The sequence below is a fragment of the Arachis hypogaea genome, chromosome 17, assembly GCF_003086295.3.
Source record: "Arachis hypogaea cultivar Tifrunner chromosome 17, arahy.Tifrunner.gnm2.J5K5, whole genome shotgun sequence".
In the NCBI taxonomy this organism is placed as follows: domain Eukaryota; kingdom Viridiplantae; phylum Streptophyta; class Magnoliopsida; order Fabales; family Fabaceae; genus Arachis; species Arachis hypogaea.
The window spans coordinates 3936912-3957017 of NC_092052.1; the positions used below are offsets into that span (position 1 = coordinate 3936912).

At 33.4% G+C, this 20106-nt stretch overlaps 4 protein-coding genes across 6 annotated transcripts; 2 read left to right on the top strand and 2 right to left on the bottom strand.

Annotated features, from left to right (window-relative positions):
• The first annotated feature begins 1367 nt into the window (after nucleotides 1-1367).
• LOC112765074 (probable LRR receptor-like serine/threonine-protein kinase At1g07650) lies at nucleotides 1368-8592 on the top strand. 2 transcript variants are annotated; one of them, XM_025810938.3, is made up of 24 exons: nucleotides 1368-1671; nucleotides 1861-2032; nucleotides 3331-3402; nucleotides 3487-3555; nucleotides 3691-3762; nucleotides 3874-3945; nucleotides 4031-4102; nucleotides 4184-4255; nucleotides 4372-4443; nucleotides 4543-4617; nucleotides 4721-4792; nucleotides 4904-4975; nucleotides 5073-5138; nucleotides 5301-5369; nucleotides 5459-5497; nucleotides 5597-5655; nucleotides 5802-6187; nucleotides 6290-6485; nucleotides 6652-6801; nucleotides 6969-7087; nucleotides 7190-7400; nucleotides 7503-7743; nucleotides 7821-7971; nucleotides 8059-8592. In XM_025810938.3, exons 1-24 carry the CDS (start codon nucleotides 1545-1547, stop codon nucleotides 8452-8454), a joined length of 3102 nt encoding a protein of 1033 aa, XP_025666723.1. In that variant the 5' UTR covers nucleotides 1368-1544; the 3' UTR covers nucleotides 8455-8592. The 2 variants fall into 2 exon arrangements, with proteins under 2 accessions (XP_025666723.1, XP_072079377.1); XM_072223276.1 differs by having other exon boundaries at nucleotides 1474-1671; nucleotides 1861-2024.
• Nucleotides 8593-8636: 44 nt separating this feature from the next.
• LOC112765075 (citrate synthase, glyoxysomal) lies at nucleotides 8637-13957 on the bottom strand. Of its 2 annotated transcripts, none has more exons than XM_025810939.3 (13): nucleotides 13160-13957; nucleotides 12517-12697; nucleotides 12234-12319; nucleotides 11778-11882; nucleotides 11418-11480; nucleotides 11177-11286; nucleotides 10821-10940; nucleotides 10668-10743; nucleotides 10244-10317; nucleotides 9937-10057; nucleotides 9471-9568; nucleotides 9261-9384; nucleotides 8637-9085 (listed from the first exon to the last, which is right to left on the bottom strand). In XM_025810939.3, exons 1-13 carry the CDS (start codon nucleotides 13403-13405, stop codon nucleotides 8954-8956), a joined length of 1536 nt encoding a protein of 511 aa, XP_025666724.1. In that variant the 5' UTR covers nucleotides 13406-13957; the 3' UTR covers nucleotides 8637-8953. The 2 variants fall into 2 exon arrangements, with proteins under 2 accessions (XP_025666724.1, XP_072079378.1); XM_072223277.1 differs by having other exon boundaries at nucleotides 9235-9384; nucleotides 13160-13926.
• A 915-nt stretch (nucleotides 13958-14872) lies between these two features.
• On the top strand, nucleotides 14873-15686 carry LOC112765077 (alkylated DNA repair protein ALKBH8 homolog). The gene has a single exon (XM_025810941.3). It carries the CDS (start codon nucleotides 14873-14875, stop codon nucleotides 15548-15550), a length of 678 nt encoding a protein of 225 aa, XP_025666726.1. The 3' UTR covers nucleotides 15551-15686.
• Nucleotides 15621-18683, bottom strand: LOC112765076 (ubiquinone biosynthesis O-methyltransferase, mitochondrial). Its single transcript, XM_025810940.2, has 9 exons — nucleotides 18240-18683; nucleotides 17825-17914; nucleotides 17339-17417; nucleotides 16966-17043; nucleotides 16500-16548; nucleotides 16362-16411; nucleotides 16139-16288; nucleotides 15901-15981; nucleotides 15621-15802 (listed from the first exon to the last, which is right to left on the bottom strand). Exons 1-9 carry the CDS (start codon nucleotides 18455-18457, stop codon nucleotides 15689-15691), a joined length of 909 nt encoding a protein of 302 aa, XP_025666725.1. The 5' UTR covers nucleotides 18458-18683; the 3' UTR covers nucleotides 15621-15688.
• Between the last annotated feature and the right edge of the window lie 1423 nt (nucleotides 18684-20106).

The following is a 20106-nucleotide window of genomic DNA, read 5'->3' on the forward strand; positions in this document are numbered from 1 at the left end:
GGAAAGGGGGAGGCGTGTTAACAAAAAATTGTTTAGATGACTTAGATAAGTATTTTATATGAATGTGGAGCAATATTGATATGGTTAACATCACAAACGCTGTCATCATCTTCAAATCCTTTTCCATGTTACATAATAAAGGCATCAATAATTTAAGCAAGCGATGTTTTTTTTTTTTAAATGCTTTATTAATAAATTCATTTTCAATTTTCTCCTTATACATATAAATTCTGAGCCATAATAACACACAAATAATTTGAAAGCTAAGTCTACTCTCTCTCTCTCTCTCCCAAATATATTAATTATTACATTCCTTTATTACCAAAAAAGATTTCCACATAAATATTGATGAGTATTTGCCTAATTGCCTCCAATAAGTCTTTTAACAAAGTTGGAATCACACCTTACTATACTCATCTGCTATTATCTTTGTCACTTCCCTTACAAAACTACATGATATATTACAAGCTAAGATATTATTGATCATTCATTTATAGTAAATAAAAACATACACTAATATATTATTAAGATAATATTTTACTCAATACCCTTATTTAATTTTAACTATTATTATTATTATTATTATTATTATTATTATGAAGTTACATAACTCACTATTTGATTTCGTTATAGTGCATTGGACACTTTGCTTGAAAGCTTCAACAAAGAGACTTAATAATGTTGTTGGAGGTTGGTCAATGGTAATAAATAGATCAAATAACGCGTTTTCTTCTAAACAAGAAAAATATTGAAAATAAAATGTTGGTGGAATATTATTATTATGCAGTTAGAAGAGCTTTAATTTGCAGAAGAAAATTAAAAACAAACAAACAAACATGGTAGGTTGGTCCAATAATAATAACAATACTCTTATCCTATTTTGAAGTCCTGCATAGCTCATCAAAATTTGTCATCTACAGACCTATGTTTCACAAATATAATTATTTTTTTTAAACACATATAATTGAAACAATAATGTTATAAAAGAAGATTTCATAAGATTTAGAAAACCCATGTATATAAATTTTGTGGTGAAAGTAAAAACAAACTCATTTATTATGATGAATGCCGACAGAGAGTCAAAGAGATATATATATATATATATATATATATATATATATATATATATATATATATATATATATATTTAAACAAAAATATTTTATTTATTACAATTTGTTTTTTATTCTCACAGTGTCATTCCACTCCCTCTTGCATCTTACAATCATAAACAAATATTATACATTATATTACTGTTAATACATTAATACATTAAGATTAACATTGGGTTTGGCATTATGCCATAATAATGTTATTTTAATTTGGTCCCTACTCACAATAAGACTACACAGTACCTTATGCTGCATAACCATTTATTTATTTATTTATTTATTTTTTCTTGTATCCTAATATCTATCACTATCCTCATGACTCAAATCTCATAAATAAGTTCCCTATAGTTGTTACCTCACTACCCTTTATTTATTTCTGCTACTTATTGGAACAACAACCAATTAGTAACACTCCAAAGTTCAAACTCAATCATGGAGAATAATTTAGACCATTGCTGTTGTTCCAAGCTCCTTCTTTTTCTTCTCCTTGGTTCAACTTCATTGGTTTTCTTGTCACATTTGGCTTCTGCTGCCACACCAAAACTCAACATTGAAGAAGGTAAGAGAGTCATTACTTCACTACTACAACTACTACTTCTTCTTGTCTTAGTAGCTTAATATAATTATTGCTTTTGTATTCTATAGTTATAGGAAGGAAGTGATTTTGGTCAAATCTTATATGGTCACATAATTTTAATAATTAATGATTGATATAACATTATTGTTGATTTGATTTATGTATATGCAGTGAAGGCATTGAAAGAGATAGGGAAGAAGTTAGGGAAGAAGGATTGGGACTTTGGTGTTGATCCTTGCAGTGGAGAAGGGAATTGGAACATGTCTGATAAGAAGAGCTTTCAGAGCTTTGTGGCTTGTGATTGCTTTTCCTTCAATCAATCTTCTTGCCATCTTGTAAGCATGTACTGTTCTCTCTCTCTTAATCATTCATTTTTAATGTGAATTATGGCAGAAAATCACATGGAAACATGTGCCTTTAGGGAGATGAAGGAAGAGTCTCACTTTTTCTTCTTCAAGCTTTCCATTTAATTGTTCTTCACCTGAATTTTCATTCAAAATTGGTAGCTATAACTGCCTGAACTTATCATAATTCATAAATAATCTTCCTCTCTCAAATTATGCTTAGCTATATATATATATAACTTAGAGGTTTAATTATGTATGTCTTTGTAGTATTCTGTTAACATAATGTAACTATAGTTATTTTATTGAATGTAACAAATAAATTTATTGATTGAGAATGACTGAAGGATTAAATATTAATATCACTGATTCTCTAAACAGTAAGAGTTTCTCTGTAGTATCTTTTATAATATTTGTTGTAATGTGTGCATATCCTTTGGCCATACAATAAGTTATGTTGTCTTATATATTATTAGTCTTAATCAAACAAATTAGTGAGGTGTCAAAGTGCCCCATTGGTCTAAATTGGAGTGAAGTTTGAAAATTTGTTGCAAAGTCCAATCATCATTTTCACACCTCAGAAGTGACAGATCTTTGTGCAAATTGCATGTCATAGTTGACTTTGAAGTGGATCCTCTGATCTAATCATTTTTTTTAAGACAGCAAAAGTAAATTCTTATCTGTAATAACTTTTTGGTCAGTGCTTACTGCAAACTTTTAAATTATATATTCTTTTATATCCAATTGATAAGTCCTAGATTGACTAGGCTTGAAAATATGTCACTGTAGTTTGCTTCATTTACTTTTGGAGTTTAACTAAACTCAAAATTAGATCTTAATTTTTGCAAATGTTAACTGGTTTTTTGAACAGGAAATGTTGATTTAGGTTCAAAGATGACTAGTGGCTTACTTAACAGAATGTTTTCTATTCTTTTATGAAGAAAATACATAAATTCTACATTGGTTGGAAATTTTTATATATAATGGTATTTGCTAGATTTTCTAATTATGTTGTTCTGTTTTAAGGCTTATTTGTTGGAACATTTTGCATTAATCATAATCATGTTAACCACTACCTAAATTCTAATCAGTAACACTTATTACACTACACCAAGTGTTCTTCATATTAATTGAGTATTTAGATTATTTTTTAATTAGCAAAACAAAGGAAACACCTGCTAGTAGTTAAGAAAATACTAGTGTCAAAATAATGTTTATTATAAATAGTGTATGCATAGTGGTAGCACTATTAAATTCTAATTTCCTGCTTTTAATTTCACATTCTAAAATCTAACAGATACTTGAAGGCAGAGAATCTGAGTGGTACTCTTTCACCAGAGTTTTCCAAGCTCCATTATCTCAAGATTTTGTAAGATAAACCAACCAAACCTCAGCTTTTGAACTATGATTCATTGCTCCATTATCTCTAACTTGGTGTTGCACTTTCAAATAGGGACCTTAGTCGCAACCTCATCACTGGTTCTATACCTCAACAATGGGCTTCCATGAACTTAGTTGAGCTGTAAGAAGTTTCTTTCTCATATAATGCACCCTTTGGTTTCGCAGCACGCAGTGCGCATGCGCGAACACTATGTTTCTTCCTCAGCAAGTAAACAATTTGCCAATGACAATATAGATTTTTTAACTGAATTTGCAGCTCTTTAATGGGAAACAAATTATCAGGTCCATTCCCCAAGGTTCTCACAAATATTACAACTCTCAAAAACATGTAAGTTGATGCATTTTCCTTTATTTTCACCTTTATTGTGAGTAGAAATGTTATGTACTCTAAACAATGTATGTGGTAATATGATTTCCAATATTTGCATGAACATTGCAGAAGTATTGAGGGAAATTACTTTACAGGCCCCATCCCAAATGAGATTGGGAAGTTGATCAATCTAGAAAAGATGTAATAATATACTCTTGACCTCTTTTTTCTCTACTTAACATATGTAGTATTGCTTGACATGAATGAATCATGTTTATTTGTTCAGCATTCTGTCATCAAATGGATTCACTGGAACATTGCCAGCATCACTCTCCAAGTTAACCAAGTTGAATGATCTGTAAGTATTTTCTTATCAATCTGATTTGTCTACATTCCACCATAGGTAAACTTTGATAATCTTTGTGAAGTCACATATTAGGAGGCTAAGCGATAATAGTTTCTCCGGGAGGATACCGGATTTCATTAGTAATTGGACATCAATCGAAAAGCTGTAAGCCTAATTCTTTGTTCTCTTTTTATTGTATTTGTTTTTATATTTACACGGGCATCCAATCAGATACTATCGTATAGACAAAAATAGTTAATTTCGACACCTCTTTGTTACAGGCACATGCAGGGTTGTTCTCTTGAGGGGCCTATACCTTCTAGCATATCTGCATTGACAAGATTGAGTGATTTGTATGCTTGTAATACTTTACTATTATTGTTATTATTAACTTTGATTAAAGATGATGAATATATCAAGTGATTTTTTTTTCTTTCCTTTATGATACTTAGGAGGATAAGTGACCTAAAAGGTACTAAAGGCTCTTCTTTCCCACCACTGAGTAATATGAAATCCATGAAGACACTGTGAGTTTTCAGTGACTCAAATTCAATATATCTTTTTTTTCCCTCTCAAATTCAATATAACAATGGCCTATATCTTTTTTTTCTTGGACATCTTATAATGTAGGATACTGAGAAAATGCTTGATCAAAGGAAATATCCCTGATTATATAGGAAGAATGGAAAAACTGAAAATGTTGTAAGTAAAATCACCAAATCAGACATACATATAGGGTTATATACACACGGTTTTTGAATTTACTCATTCTTTATGCAAAACAAGTTCATGTATTTATCTTCATTGTTTTAGAGATTTGAGTTTCAATGGCTTGAGTGGGAAGATACCTGAATCTTTTTCCAACCTTGACAAACTTGACTACATGTAAGTAAATGGATTTAATGAAAATTTGTGATTCAATCATCTCATTCACCTTTCTAATGAAACGACTTCCTTTTCTTTTATCATATATATGTTGCAGGTATTTAACTGGGAACATGCTATCAGGGACCATAGCAAGTTGGATCCTTAGAACTAGTAAAAATGTGTATGTGAAATCCCCTGATCTTTTAGATATATGGCATTAGTTTACAAACAATCTAGATTTCAGATATGTTAATGCTAAATCTGATGTTTAAAGACAAATATTGTTGAGCTTGCATAACACTCTTATGTAAACCGCGATCATGACATACTAGTTTTGGTGCAGGGATATCTCTTCCAATAACTTCAACTGGGATAGCTCTAGTCCAGTTGAATGTCAAAGAGGAGGGACCTTGTAAGTTTAATTTGAGGTCTGATATTCATTTTGACTTAAATGAATGTTAGTTATCAGTTATAACTAATTAACTTTTGCTATTTTTCCAGAAACCTTGTTGAGGGATACTCCTCATCCGCGGATACACAGTAAGCTAATTTTGCTTTGAATATGAAGTTTCACCCTTTCAGATTTTAAGAATTTTCTGAAAAACTAGGCCTTACCTTAAATTCCACATTTTGTTGCAGAAGTAGGATTCCTACATGCCTTAAAAGGAACTTTCCATGCCCTGCCTCAGTTACCAAATGTAAGTGTGTGTAATGCATTAAATTTAAGATTAACTTATGAATCTCTTCTAAGTTCAAGAAATAAACAAAATAGAAGTTACAAAAACTTCTAGTAAACATGATTGCATGCTCCAAGAATTCCTAATTGCCATTGTTTATGCAACAGATTCTCACTCCATGAACATAAACTGTGGTGGACCGGAAGCAAATGTCAGCGGCCGTGTTTATGAAGTCGACAGAGAAGGAAGAGGTGCATCAATGTTGTATTACCCTACTCAGGGATGGGCTCTAAGCAGCACTGGGAACTTCATGGACAATGACATTGACTCTGATCCCTTTATTGTGACTAATGCTTCAAGACTTGTAAATGTCTCTGCACTCAATTCAGAACTTTACACTACAGCTCGTGTTTCGCCCCTTGCTCTGACATACTATGGCCTATGCCTTATCAATGGAAACTACACTGTTGAGCTTCACTTTGCAGAGATTATGTTTATCAATGACAGGTCATTTTACAGTCTCGGAAGGCGAATTTTTGATGTGTACATCCAGGTAGCTACTGCCACATGATTTAGACATGATTCTAGTTGTTTGGTTCCTACTGAATTGTGCATTGATGTGGATGGAATGTGTTGTTATGTGGTTGAAATTCAGGGGAAATTGGTGTTGAAAGAATTTGATATCCAAAAAGCAGCTGGTGGTACTGGCAAGCCAATTGTGAAGACATTTAATGCAACTGTCACAGAACATACATTGAAAATTCACTTCTACTGGGCTGGAAAGGGCACAACCGGCATACCGACTCGAGGAGTTTATGGACCTCTAGTATCTGCTATCTCAGTAGAGCTTAGTAAGTGTTTCCAAGCTAAACTCTTATTTGTAAACTTCTGCATAGTGTTTACTACTTTGTATTAAAGGAATTAAAATTTTCATAGTGTTTAAATTTTATGTCTATGTATATCTAGATTTTGTTGTTGATTCTACAAAAGCTAATAAATACTGTTTCCCTTGCCCAGATTTCCCAGTACCATCAGAAAATGGCCACAAAAGCTACATCATTCTGCTAGCTGCTTGTATAGTTGCTGCTGTTGGAGTACTTGTTCTTATTTTGTTGGGTGTAATGAGGAGAAAGGGATATATAGGAGGAAGCAATGCAGTGTATAAAGGTATGGAACATTGCAAATTTGCAATATAACACCAAGTTCTTTGAAGAACTATTATTTTTTTATTTGAGTATTTCAATTTCTTTCAAATAAGTATACCTCCAAAAGCAGTGTTCATGTTTAAAACTTGAATTCAAATTTCACACTTGTCTTTCTTATTTTCTTCCCAGAACTTAGGGGTATAGATCTGCAGACAGGATTGTTTACTTTAAAACAAATCAAAGCAGCAACTAAAAACTTTGATGTAGCTAATAAAATTGGTGAAGGTGGCTTTGGTTCTGTTTACAAGGTATGTTTCATCCTTCTTTTTCATTCTGTTGTTATTTAGCCGAAATGTACGGATCGACGTCGAATCTATCTAACTATATATAAACCTTTGTCCATGATGCAGGGGCTACTATTAGATGGAACTGTAATTGCAGTAAAGCAACTCTCATCAAAATCAAAGCAAGGAAACCGTGAGTTTGTGAATGAGATAGGAATGATATCAGGGCTTCAACATCCAAATCTGGTTAAGCTTTATGGATGTTGTGCTGAGGGTAATCAGTTAATACTGATATATGAGTATATGGAAAACAATTGTTTATCTCGGATACTATTTGGTAAGTTTCAGAATGATGATTAACATTATAAATTCACACCTGCAATTTGAATAAAGTATATTGAATGAATCAACTGATTATCTTTATCACAATCATATGTAGGTAAGGATCTAGACAGAAAAGTGAAACTGGACTGGCCAACCAGGAAGAAGATTTGTCTTGGTATAGCTAGAGCTTTAGCTTATCTCCATGAAGAGTCCAGAATCAAGATCATTCATAGGGATATAAAGACTAGTAATGTCTTACTAGACAAGGATTTCAATGCCAAAGTTTCGGATTTTGGTTTGGCTAAACTCAATGAAGATGACAAAAGTCATGTTAGCACTCGAATTGCAGGAACAATGTAAGTTCATCGTATTCTGCAACCATTTCAAAAGTTATTATTTGTAGTTCATCTACATGTTTGTTGTCATTTTGCAGTGGTTATATGGCTCCTGAGTATGCAATGCGTGGCTATTTAACTGACAAAGCAGATGTGTATAGCTTTGGGGTGGTTGCATTGGAAATCGTTAGCGGAAAGAGCAACACAAATTACAGACCTAATGAGGAATTTGTTTATCTTCTTGATTGGGTAACTTCTAAAAACAAGGATTGATTTGTATTGCATGATATAAATTGATATTGGTTATTCTAGTCTGAAATCTGAGTTTTTTTTCAGGCATATGTCTTGCAAGAAAGAGGAAATCTTCTAGAGCTTGTTGATCCAGATTTGGGGTCAGAATATTCAACAAAAGAGGCAATGGTAATGCTAAATGTGGCTCTACTATGTACTAATGCATCTCCAACACTAAGACCAACAATGTCACAAGCTGTGAGCATGCTTGAAGGTTGGACAGACATTCAAGATATACTTTCTGATCCTGGATATTCAGCTTATAGTTCAAATTCAAGATATAAGAGTATGAGGAATCACTTCTGGCAGAATCCAAGTAGATCACAAAGCATGTCAACATATAGTACTATGTATGCTGATGCTAATTCCTCTCACTCACTTATTGAAACAGAAGGGAGTTACCATCTTGTAAAAGTTAACTCAGACATGTCAGACAACTGATGACAGTTTCCTTAACACCATGTCTATATAGAAATCTGTCTCTAATGTACATTTGAAGAAACTCTTTTTTATGCCTTCCAAATGGTGATTGTAGATTCAACCAGTTTCCTTTCACTCTTACCTAAGTATTTGCTTGCAGTGACCAGTGTGCTCTCTAAGACAAGTGACTACACCTTTATATATGATATGAAACGTAACAATATTTTATTTTCAAGAATAAAATCAAAATTAATATTTAACAAAGTACTTAAAAGGCATAAGTAGAAGGAGTAGCACCTATATATAGTGCTTGAATACATGGCTTGAACAACTAATCCCACCCAACATCATTTTTCATGGATGAGACTGAAGTTGAATTATTTATCCAGTGACATGCTCCCTATGAATCACCCTGGTTATAGCAAAGTAATACACGTCCATAAACAAGGAATTATGTTCTCCCTACATTTTCTATGTATAACCTTTTGGTCATGACACTCATCCAAACTGGGGTTCTAAACTACATCCCTGATCCAGCGAGCCGCCGCTTTGAGGCATTCGACATGGCTACCTGGCCAAGCTTGTCAGCATCACTTGATACAATCCTTTCGTTGATCGGATTATAATGTCGCAACCATTCTCCAACATAAACCTAAAGCATAGAATAGATTCTGTGAAGCTAGGGAAGCGAAATGTAACCGGAAATGCATCAGATGTTCTATATCTTCTGGTAAATACTACACAACCATATGCATGAAATAACCAACTATAATCCTGATTAATGGGCAAAAAATCATAAACAAAGTGATTTGGAGAAAGAAAGTAACCTGATGAGGTCTCATAATCTTCGTATCAGGATCATTCAATGACTCTCTCCAATGTGCCAAGTACCCAGCCATTCGAGGGATTGCAAATAAAACAGTGAAAAACTCAGGTGGGAACCCCATGGCCCTGATTGCATAAAACCATCAACTCAAGCATGCATAAGCATAATTTATCATATCTAAATCTAAATGCAAGATGTAATGATTGATTACCTATAAATTATTCCAGAATAGAAGTCAACATTTGGATATAGCTTCCTCTTGATGAAATATTCATCAGATAGTGCAACCTTCTCCAAGGCAACTGCAACCTGAACAATCAAGCGTTTGCACACAAGTTAGAACTTTCAAAGCTTAAACTAAACATACTGAATCAAATTGAAACAAATAATGCTTTTAAAATAAAAATTTGCTACAGATTATTTTGTCTAATTCTATCTGCAATTTAATTTTAACACAATAAAAAATGTAAAATATAAGAAAAATTATAAATGTGGGGAGAACAGACCTTCCATGTGAATTTTCTTTTAGCACATGTCATGTTTAGAGAATTAGAGAATTAGAGATATTATATATGTTCAAATCATGTGAAATTTTCACATGTGAGGATCTATACCCGCACGTAGGTATGTCATTGTATTAACAAATAGGAAAGACAGACTAAAAGATGGATAAATACCTCAATAAGAGGATCCCGGCCAGTAATTGCAAAAACTTCCTCTGTCAGTTTTCTTAGGACCTTTGCTCTGGGATCATAGTTTTTGTACACTCTGTGACCAAAACCAGACATCTTCCTTTTCCTGTGGAAAAGCAAAAGAAAAAGATTTTTATCTTAAGTTATCTTCTTTCCCCCACTTTCATTTAAGAAATCCCCAAAAAGTGAAGCAACAATAGCAATCCATGATGCTATCTTTCCAGGGTACAAGCATTAAGCCAAAAATTTGGGAAGAAATAAGACCCAGAAAACAAAAGAAAGTAGTAGCCACCTGGATTTGACACCTTCAATGAACTCCGGAATGTTCTCAACACTTCCAATTTCACTCAGCATTTTGAGGACAGCCTGCACAATCAAAGGTTACATTAGGAAGCTCATACATAAAAATATCAGTGTTGTGCTTATGTGTATTCACTTCATCATATAATAAAGAATGAACAAAAGATTGTGACAGCTTCATTAACTCTTTATAGTAATTCCTTACATTTAAAAAAAAAGTCATTCTAATAATAATAATAATAATAAAGGCTTCATATTATTTTTAAGTTTACAATATCAACAAGAAATTAGTTATTTCATACCAATTTTATCTTCTTTTTTTCCTTTCTTTTTCTTTTTGAAAAATCTTTAAATTGTATTCTCATTCCTAGGGTCATAGGCCTAAATGAAATAATATTCTGAAATAGTGGGAGAACCTCATTAGCTCCACCATGAAGAGGTCCATATAGAGCTCCAACACCCCCAGCAACAGCAGTGAATACATCAACACCACTGAAATAAATTAATAATTAAGCAAGATTAGATTAGCTGCTTTCTTTGCTTAAGTAGTGCTGTAGTATGATGTCTACCTTGATGCAAGGTGTCGAACAGCGGATGTAGAACAATTCATTTCATGCTCTGCATGCAGGATGAAGATGATGTCCAGTGCACGAGTTAGCTTAGGGTTGGGTCTATATGACCGATCGCCCCTGAACGCATCAACAGTGAAGGTTGCATTACACACTTATTCCACACACAAATAGAAAACGCAACTACCATCCTATCATCTATTTTTATTCATATTAACCAAGCCAGGTAGTATTATAGTGTTTACAAGAAAAACAATTTTTTTCATAACAAGCGCGCAACAACAACAACAACAACAACAATAATCATCATTATCATCATCTTGTACAATTAGACATAAGAATAGAATAATACTTACAGGGAATCTAGCATGTATAAGAAATTCTCAGTGAAAGAAAGACTGTTGGATGGAAGCACAGGTGGTCTTCCTGTAATTCTGAGATAAATTGCAGCAGCTATCGTTGTTATCTGCAGCGAAAAAAAAAATGGGCCGGTCAATGATTGCAAAAAACTGAAAAAAGATATAGAGTTGTATGGATAATTTAGATATATCAGACCCAGCTGGGGGAGATGAGAAAAAAGAGAATGAATAGGCATACCTTTCCAATAACCCGTGCTATTTGTTTATCTCTCACTTGATTTGAATTATAAACACCCTGACCCTGCATTAAACAATAATAGATCATGAAAAACAAAATTCAATTTGTAGACATCTAAAATCAGCAGGAATCCACAAAATGGGTTGAATACCATGGACAAATAAAATTAGATGTAACCAATCTGTTTCCATAATATAGAACATACAAAAGGGAAGACAAAGAACAAAACAGAAAAAGAAAGATCACGTAACCAAAACTAATTAAGATTTAGAAGATGCCATGTTATGCTATTACTAGACACATAATCAATGAAGAACAGTTCAAAAGAGTAGCCAATTGACAGAAGATTTCGTTACTTACTCTGAGAGCAGGATTCGCATCAGGATGATAAATGGATAGAGCACTTATGGCATTAACAAGCGCACCCATAGGATGTGCATCATGGGGCAATGCTTGTATAAGATCCTACAAAATCAAATAAAAGATAAGACCACAACTCGGATTAGTAACCTCTTACTTCATTAAAAAGAATTGAACAGCTTATTTTCTCTCCTTTGCATATAAACTAAAAGGAACTACATTGAAAAAGAAATTCCTATGCAGGTTGATCTAAACCATCCCAGAAAATTAACAGGAAGAGGTCAGAAAACCTACTTAAAAAATAAAATAAAAAATGACTCCACCCGAATATTAAATTTCAAGCAGTAATACAATCCCTGGAAGTTGCTTATATATTAAATGCGTCAATGACCAAAACAAAAAGAATAGCAAACACCAGATAGGACTATGGGAAATAGATATAGCATAGAAGCTCACCAAAACTCCTTGTGGAACAGCTGAATGTTGAGATATAGCGAACTTCCATTCAGCTAGCTGACTTTCAGAAGGCAAATTTCCATACACTAATAAGAGAATGAGAGTCAACAAACTTTAGAAACTTTCATGCCATCTAAATGTTAACATGTAACTAACAGGTTCCAGGACTATGGCGAAATGCATGTTTCCTCACTGGCATTAAAGATATAATATTTTCTTCTACTGATAAACAAGCACCATGGAATACAATATACATACACACTGCAGCTAAAGAAATACTCACAAATGAGATAGGCTACTTCTGTAAAATTGCTTTTCTCTGCAAGCTCCTCAATTGGGTACCCTCTATATCTAAGAATCCCCTCATCGCCATCGATATAACTAATAGTTGATCTAACAGGGGCGGTGTTCAAATATCCTGGATCATAAAGCTTGAGACCCTTGTCATTCTTCCCCGTTGTTATCTGCAAATAAAGAAATCAGAATTACCCCACAATTTAATTTGTGTGTTGGTAATTTTTTATTTTAGATTCCAATCATGTTATCATATCCATGGTTATAATATTAAATTATTAATTTATATAAATCACTAACCCATATAGGTAAAATTGATATCTAAAATTACGGCTACAATTTTTGTTTATTTATTTATTTTGTAACTTCAGCTTGTAACCATGAATAAATAATTAATTTTTCTCCCGGTAAAGACATTAACGTCATCGTTATAAGCATAGCCATGATCATGAACAACGATATACACCGAATACACTCGCAGAGAGAAACCAGAATCACAGAGAACTGATCAAGGAAAGGTGAAAGGTGCGGATTTTGATGAGAAACATCTCCCAAAATTAGAATCCCTTAGAGCACAGAGATCAAAACTAAAACTTTGATTCGATCACAATCACAAATCACAAATCACATACCTTCTTGAGATCAGTGGCTTTGATCGTGCCTTCAGCTGAGACCTCAATGGTGTACTTTTTTCCGGTCCTTTCGTCCACGACGGTCAACGTTCCCTTCACGTTCGGAGGCGGAGACGACTGTACGGAGAGACGGAGAGGCTGAAGAGCTGATGCCACGTCATCAGCGGAGGAGGGACGGAGGTGAGCTGTGAGCATGGCCAAACGGCCACGCGCAACAACCGTCGCGGTTTCGGAATTGCTTGACATTTGTGTGTTGCTTTTGCAGAGAGAGAAGAAAGAGATCGAATTGAATATGCAGTTGCAAAGAGATTATTTTGGAATTGGATGGATTAAGAAGCAAACTAAGAGAAAGGAGAGAGAAAGTGAAAGGAATGAATTCAGACAAAGAAAATAAAATTAATCAAGACACTAACACTAACACTAACCAACCAATTGCTAGTATATAATTGCCACGTGTGAAAAATTAAGGATTATTTATTTATGAGTTTAGCTAAATTTTTTTATTTAATAGATACAAAATAAATGTATTAAAAATTTTAATTTTTTATATTTTTAATAAAAAAATTTTAATTTATTTACATGACAAAGATCAAAGTTGAAACTAAAATGTGGTTCATATTATTATTCAAAAATCTTATAATTAGAACAATCCTAATGCCTTACAAGTAAATTAGATTAAATTTTGGTGTTAAATGAAAATGTTGAAACTTGAGAGAGATAAGAATGAAGGACAAAGGAAATGTGTATATGTTGTTGCATTTGTAGATGAGATGAGATGATGACATCAAGACTATCCATTCATATCGCTTGCAATGAAGCTAATTTAAGTTGCCTTTCCCCACACACAAACACACACTTATTCCGGGTCTAAAGGGTTAACGGTATAGTTTCCCAGTTTCCCTAATGTCTCGTAGTTAACTTGGTGCTTTCATGCACCTCATTATCAAATTGTTTTTTTCATAATCTCCCCCAACTTGATTGTTATCCGGCTTGGATTAGAACTTCATTTAAAAATTTGTTATTGACTAATAAATTATTTTATGTATAAAATAAAATTCAAACGTTAAACATTTTATTTAAACAAGCTAATAAATTAACTATTACACTAATTCAATTGGTACCTCATTATCTAATCTAATGACGAAAAATTAAGATTTTGCATAGATTAAAACTTAAAAGAATGTGATAATATATATTTTTTAATTTTGATATTGGAAAGATGGTAGTATTTTACAGCATTATTGGAATATGGTATGTTTAATTAGAATGTGAAAAACACAAATTGGACCAATAATTTGCCATTTAAAACACAAAAGTACCTGAAATTTTAAAACTTTTATAATGCACAAATCTAATTCTCAAATTTATGTATCTCATCAAAATCGAATCCTCATATTTCATTTTTTTTTTGGGTTTACCTAAATGGTATCCCCCAAGGTTAAAAACTAATCCGTTTATCGCTGGTTAATGAGTTGCTGCATGCACAAGACAGGATTCGAACTCTTGACACTTGTTTAAGCAGACGAGTGAGCTGACCACTCGTATTTTTTAAAATGATGAAATCAATCCACCTCTACGAAAACGAGCATGAGTATTTTGGAGGGCCAAAATAAAAATGAAAAGCATGTAGGGCTTAGTAAGCCCGTTTCTGTAATGTGTTAAAAACCTAGTCGCCAAGAAGAACAAAACACACCACTGATTCATTCGACGAGAATGGATGAAGAAGAAGAAGAAGAAAAGGACGAGAAAGCCGTGTTAGAACAAGTCTTCGGACCCTCATCATCATCATCATCATCAGAAGAAGAAGAAGAAGAAGAAGAAGAGAAGTTGCAGTGGGTGGCAATAGAGCAAGTTAAGGGTCTATGGATATGCACCAACTTCCTCTCTCACCGCCACCAAACCCACCTTCTCTCCGCCATCAACTCCCACAACTGGTTCTCTCCAACTACCAACAACAACCAAGCCATGCTCTTCGGCCACCTCCCTCCCTGGGCCCACCACCTCTCCCACCTCATCCGCACCTCATCTGCCTCCATTCTCCCTCAACCTCTTCTCTCCAGAGAACCCTTCTTCGACCAGATGATCGTCAACATGTACCTTCCCGGACAAGGTATCTGCCCCCACGTTGACCTCTTGCGCTTCCAAGACGCCATCGCCATTCTCTCTCTCGAATCTTCCTGCGTCATGCACTTCACTCCCCTTCACTCCGATTCGCTTCAAGTTCCCGTTTTGCTCACGCCGGGCTCCTTGGTTCTCATGTCAGGGGAAGCCAGGTACCAATGGAAGCACCAGATAAATCGCAACCCTGGATTTCAGCTCTGGCAAGGAAATGAATTGGAACAATCTAGAAGAATCTCCATTACTCTCAGGAAACTCTGCCCTGATCCATGAACTGAATCGAATCCAACCAATCCAAGTCGAACCGATCTGTTATTTTAGTTTTGTATTGAGCTTTTGAAAGGGAAAAAAAAGATTGGATTTTTATTCAGTGTTGAATGAAAAGTTTGTGTTTTTGTTTTTGTAATGACATTAGATAGCGTTTTGGCTTTTGGTTGCAAAGGCGATGAAATTGACACTGATATCATCTGATAATAACCATCTTCCTGTTAGAGGGTTGTACACAAATCCTGCCATCTCCTCCACCTGTGTTAATCATGTTTTAGAAGCTGGTTTAAACTCAAAACAAGCTGACTGGAATTCAGATTAAGGTGCAAGTGAATTTGTTGATGCATTTAGCTTACATTGATGCCAGCACGATGTAGGATCATGGCTAGTTCTTCCGGGGTAAGAAAGGAGGACCATTGATGTGTGCCTTTTGGAAGCTGCAACAATATATCCAAATCCAATTAAAATTATAATATTGATATGCTAGTTACCAATTCAAGTGGAGTTCCATTATGCATCATATGTATGTTGTAACCAAGATTGTTTAGGAAGAAATGATGTAAAACTGTGGAGTCAACAAGAAGAGTGAGTTACCCAGTGGAGAATGTATTCTGCGGCAACAATGGCAGTTGCATATGCTCGCATTGATCGATTGATTGTTGATACAACAGTGGCTCCATCTGGATTTGTTAATGCTGCCAGAGATTTGCAGAACTCTTCAGGATTCGCAACATGCTCGATCACCTGTGAACATTCAAAATGATCTTGATATGCATAAACCCAATGAGAGCTGAGGAAGCAGAGAGAGATAGAGTACCTCTAAGGCCATTACTGCATCAAATGTTCTTCCTTCTTCAACTAACTTCTCTGATCAGTTACTTTTATCAACTTAGTCAAAAAAGGAACCCACACAAAGCAATACTCAATAAGAATGAATTAAGATGTGTGTATGTACCAGCTGTTGTGCAACAATACTCAATAGTTGATGTCGTTGGATCCAAATCCTGTGAACAAACAATAATAAAGTTGCCAAGCTAATAGTGAAGATGTAATGGACCAATTTTTCTAAAGGTAGCAAGAACTTCATTCACTAATGTAACCCAGTCTAGCTTTTGTTTGTAACATATTTATAGCAATAAAACCGTGGATCATCCCATCTAAGAACAAAATGATAAGTGTGAAATATAACAAATATTAATTTTTCAAACATCATAGTCTTCCAAAAGAAAAAATTAGCAAATTGCATAATCTCAGTGGAAATATGTTAAACATAAACATAGAAATAAAATGAAGCAAATCATGACACAATAAGAAACTTGATAAAATTTTTGAAATACACCGACAAATAAGAGCAACGTTATATGAGTTGACGCATAAATTGATTGTAAATTTTCAATGGACAAATTATAGGATAAGCATACAGCATGAAGTCGAGCAATCTTGATATTCTTCTCTACAGCATCGACGCCTGTCACGGTAGCTCCCAAGCGAGCCAATGGCTGAAGACCAAAGGAGAGTATAACTATAAATGAGGATAAAAAGAACACTGATTTCCAGTTGGAAACATAATAATCTTAATGAGTAAGAGTAGGATAATATGCATCAAAGAAAGACATCAGGTTTCCACATTTCTATCTAACAATTAACAAATCTAGTCAATTTGTTACCAAATTTTTACAATTCCAGGTTCCTAGCTAACAAATGTGACCTCCAAATCCCCACATTTCCGTATTGGCCAGCAGATACAAAGAACAAGCGTTTTTTCACTATGTCACAACAAGGAGAAAAGGATACCTCAGAAAGAATTCCTCCTCCACACCCTACATCAACAATTTTAAGTCTTTCAAAGGGTCGTGTACTATAAGGGTCCCTCCTGAGACAAGAAAATTACAATTACTAATTTATTAACCATATAGCATCAAAAGGACAAAATATATATCATTACTTCCATTGTTCTCTATATTTATCTCTTTCTATCTTCATTTGGCATCAAAAGTGATTCTATCAATGGTTTTTACTAACAAATACTTTTCCACAGTCATCTCTTTTCATATCCTCGTTTGAATCAATACTTTTACATTATAGCAATAATAAATATCTAATCTCACATCTGCTACAAAAAATGACTATGCTATCCCAATAAGTAAACTAGTAGTATCTGGGAATCTGAGCAAGTGGTAGTACATACATGATACATGCATAAAACAATGGAACTAAATGGATTGCAAAATGAATCATTAGTACTATATAGGGATTATAAGCACAAAAGAGGTGGCTTACTTAAAATGTCGACAGAGTGTAGACCTGATGAAAGCAAGTCTTGTAGGATTCATGAGATGCAAAGGTTTGAAAGGGCCTTCAGAATCCCACCTAGTTATGCAGGCAAAAATACAAACAGATAGAGGACATCCATTATATTAGCCAGACATTCCTACCATTATTTACAGGAACTCATACCCTTGATTCTATAGAGATCTAACAAAAAGAAAATTGCACAATTGCAGCAAATTCACTATAAACAGAATTCAAATGGTTCCAGAGCAAATTATAATAAGCTTTCAATTCTAATTGTTCCATTACCACTACTAAGAAAAAGGTTGCAAATTTCACATTCTCCAATTGGAAAAACCAAAACCCAGATTCCAAAACGTGATTTTTATGTATGTGTGCAACAAGAACCAAATAGAAAGCTAACCAGGTATCAGAAATGGCGGCAAACTTGGCGAGCTCGTTGTCCTTCAAGGAAGATGAACCTGAATGAGGATCTTTATCATTAGCTTTGGAACTCTGAGAGGGAGAAGGTGATGGAGCATGGGAGAAGCACCTAGTGTTGGTGAGATGCAGAGTGGAATTAGCAGAATTGAGGAAGCGACGATGACGAAGAATGCGGTGGATGGTGACGTTCAAAGCCATTCACGAAAAGTACTGTGTTGGATTTAGGGATTAGGGTTTAAGGGTGCAAGCGGGAAAGTGATGCAAAAAACGAGTCTTTCTTCTGCTTCAAGCTTCACCGGTTCAGGGAAAGGAAGAAGAATGGAATATCAGTCACTGTTTCGAGCGGTGCCACCGGTTACACCTCTAGCAAATAGCAATGAAGGGTGGTGGCATAATGGTAAAAGTCCAGTTTTTATTTTTAAATAATTTAATTATGACTTTAATGTTTATATATGAGAATTTGACATAAACATCCAATCATGTATTATATTATTAATGTATCAATAAAAATAATTAATTTTTAAATTTAATAAATAAAAATTATTTAAATATATGAATCTGTTTAATTAATTATATAAAAAATTATACTATCAATATATTAAAATTAAATTCTTTAATTATATTTAAATACAAAGACTACATTTGTTTACAGATATGAGATATTAAGATAAAAATACAAACACATAAAATTATATTTGACAAATAAAATATAAATAGAGACATTATATCCAACAATACTGAATTAGTATATTTTATATTTTTTTAAAAGACACAAAATATTAATAAAAATACAACTTACTTTTTAGTTTTCTTTTATTATTCTTATTAAATTTTTATATAAAAAATAAAAGTAAAATAGACTTTTATAATTTGTTCTACTTTATTATTAAACAAAATACAAAAATATGTCTTTATTTTTTGTTGTTAGTGTGTTATCTTGTCATGTTATCAAAACTTTTTTTTGTTGCCCACAACATCAAAGCTCCATTTAAGAATCTATCATTAGCCAATGAATTGTTGTATGCATAAGATAAAATTCAAAAAAACGCAGCCAAGAATATTAGCCTCTTAGTATTTTAATAGAGAAAAAAACTTTGAAAAACTTATCAATTTCATCTTACTAGTAACGATTAGAAAGAAAACTTATGCGAGCCAACATGTAAATGTTTTACATGAAGCTCAAACTAATTTTTAAGTATATAAAGTAAAATATGAAACTCATAAGAAAAGTAGATATCCCAATTACTTGAATTACCTCGGTGTTGGATTTGCCTATAGATTAAGTGCGTGAGTGATTTTTTTTTATTTTTTTGTGCCAAAGTAACTTAGAGTGATATTATTGGTGATTAAAAAAACCTTAAAATATAAAATTTGAATAAATTTAGGCATGCCCTTATAAGCATAAGATATATATGTCTTAGGATAATACCTTCATATTACGCATATACAAAATATAATTACCAATTAGCCACCACACATAAAAATTCATAATTGTTATTTCATAAAAAATATCATTATACTACTGTAACACAAATTTAATTATTAATCATTCGATTATTCTAGTGGTTAATTATTTAGTTAAAAAATGTACAAAACAACAAGTTTAAATATACACATTCATAATAACTAATTTAGTAATTAATTTTTAACGTACATTAAGCATCCATAACGTTTTTTGTTTAGATATACACATTCTTCCCTACTCTTTTATAATTAACATATTAAGTATTTAAATAGATAAAGTCCACAAATGCATAATAATTAGGGCTGTTAAATGGGCTAAATTTATTGGGTCAGCCCGTTTACCGTTTAAATGGGCGAACTTTGTCTCTAAAATTAAGCTTGTT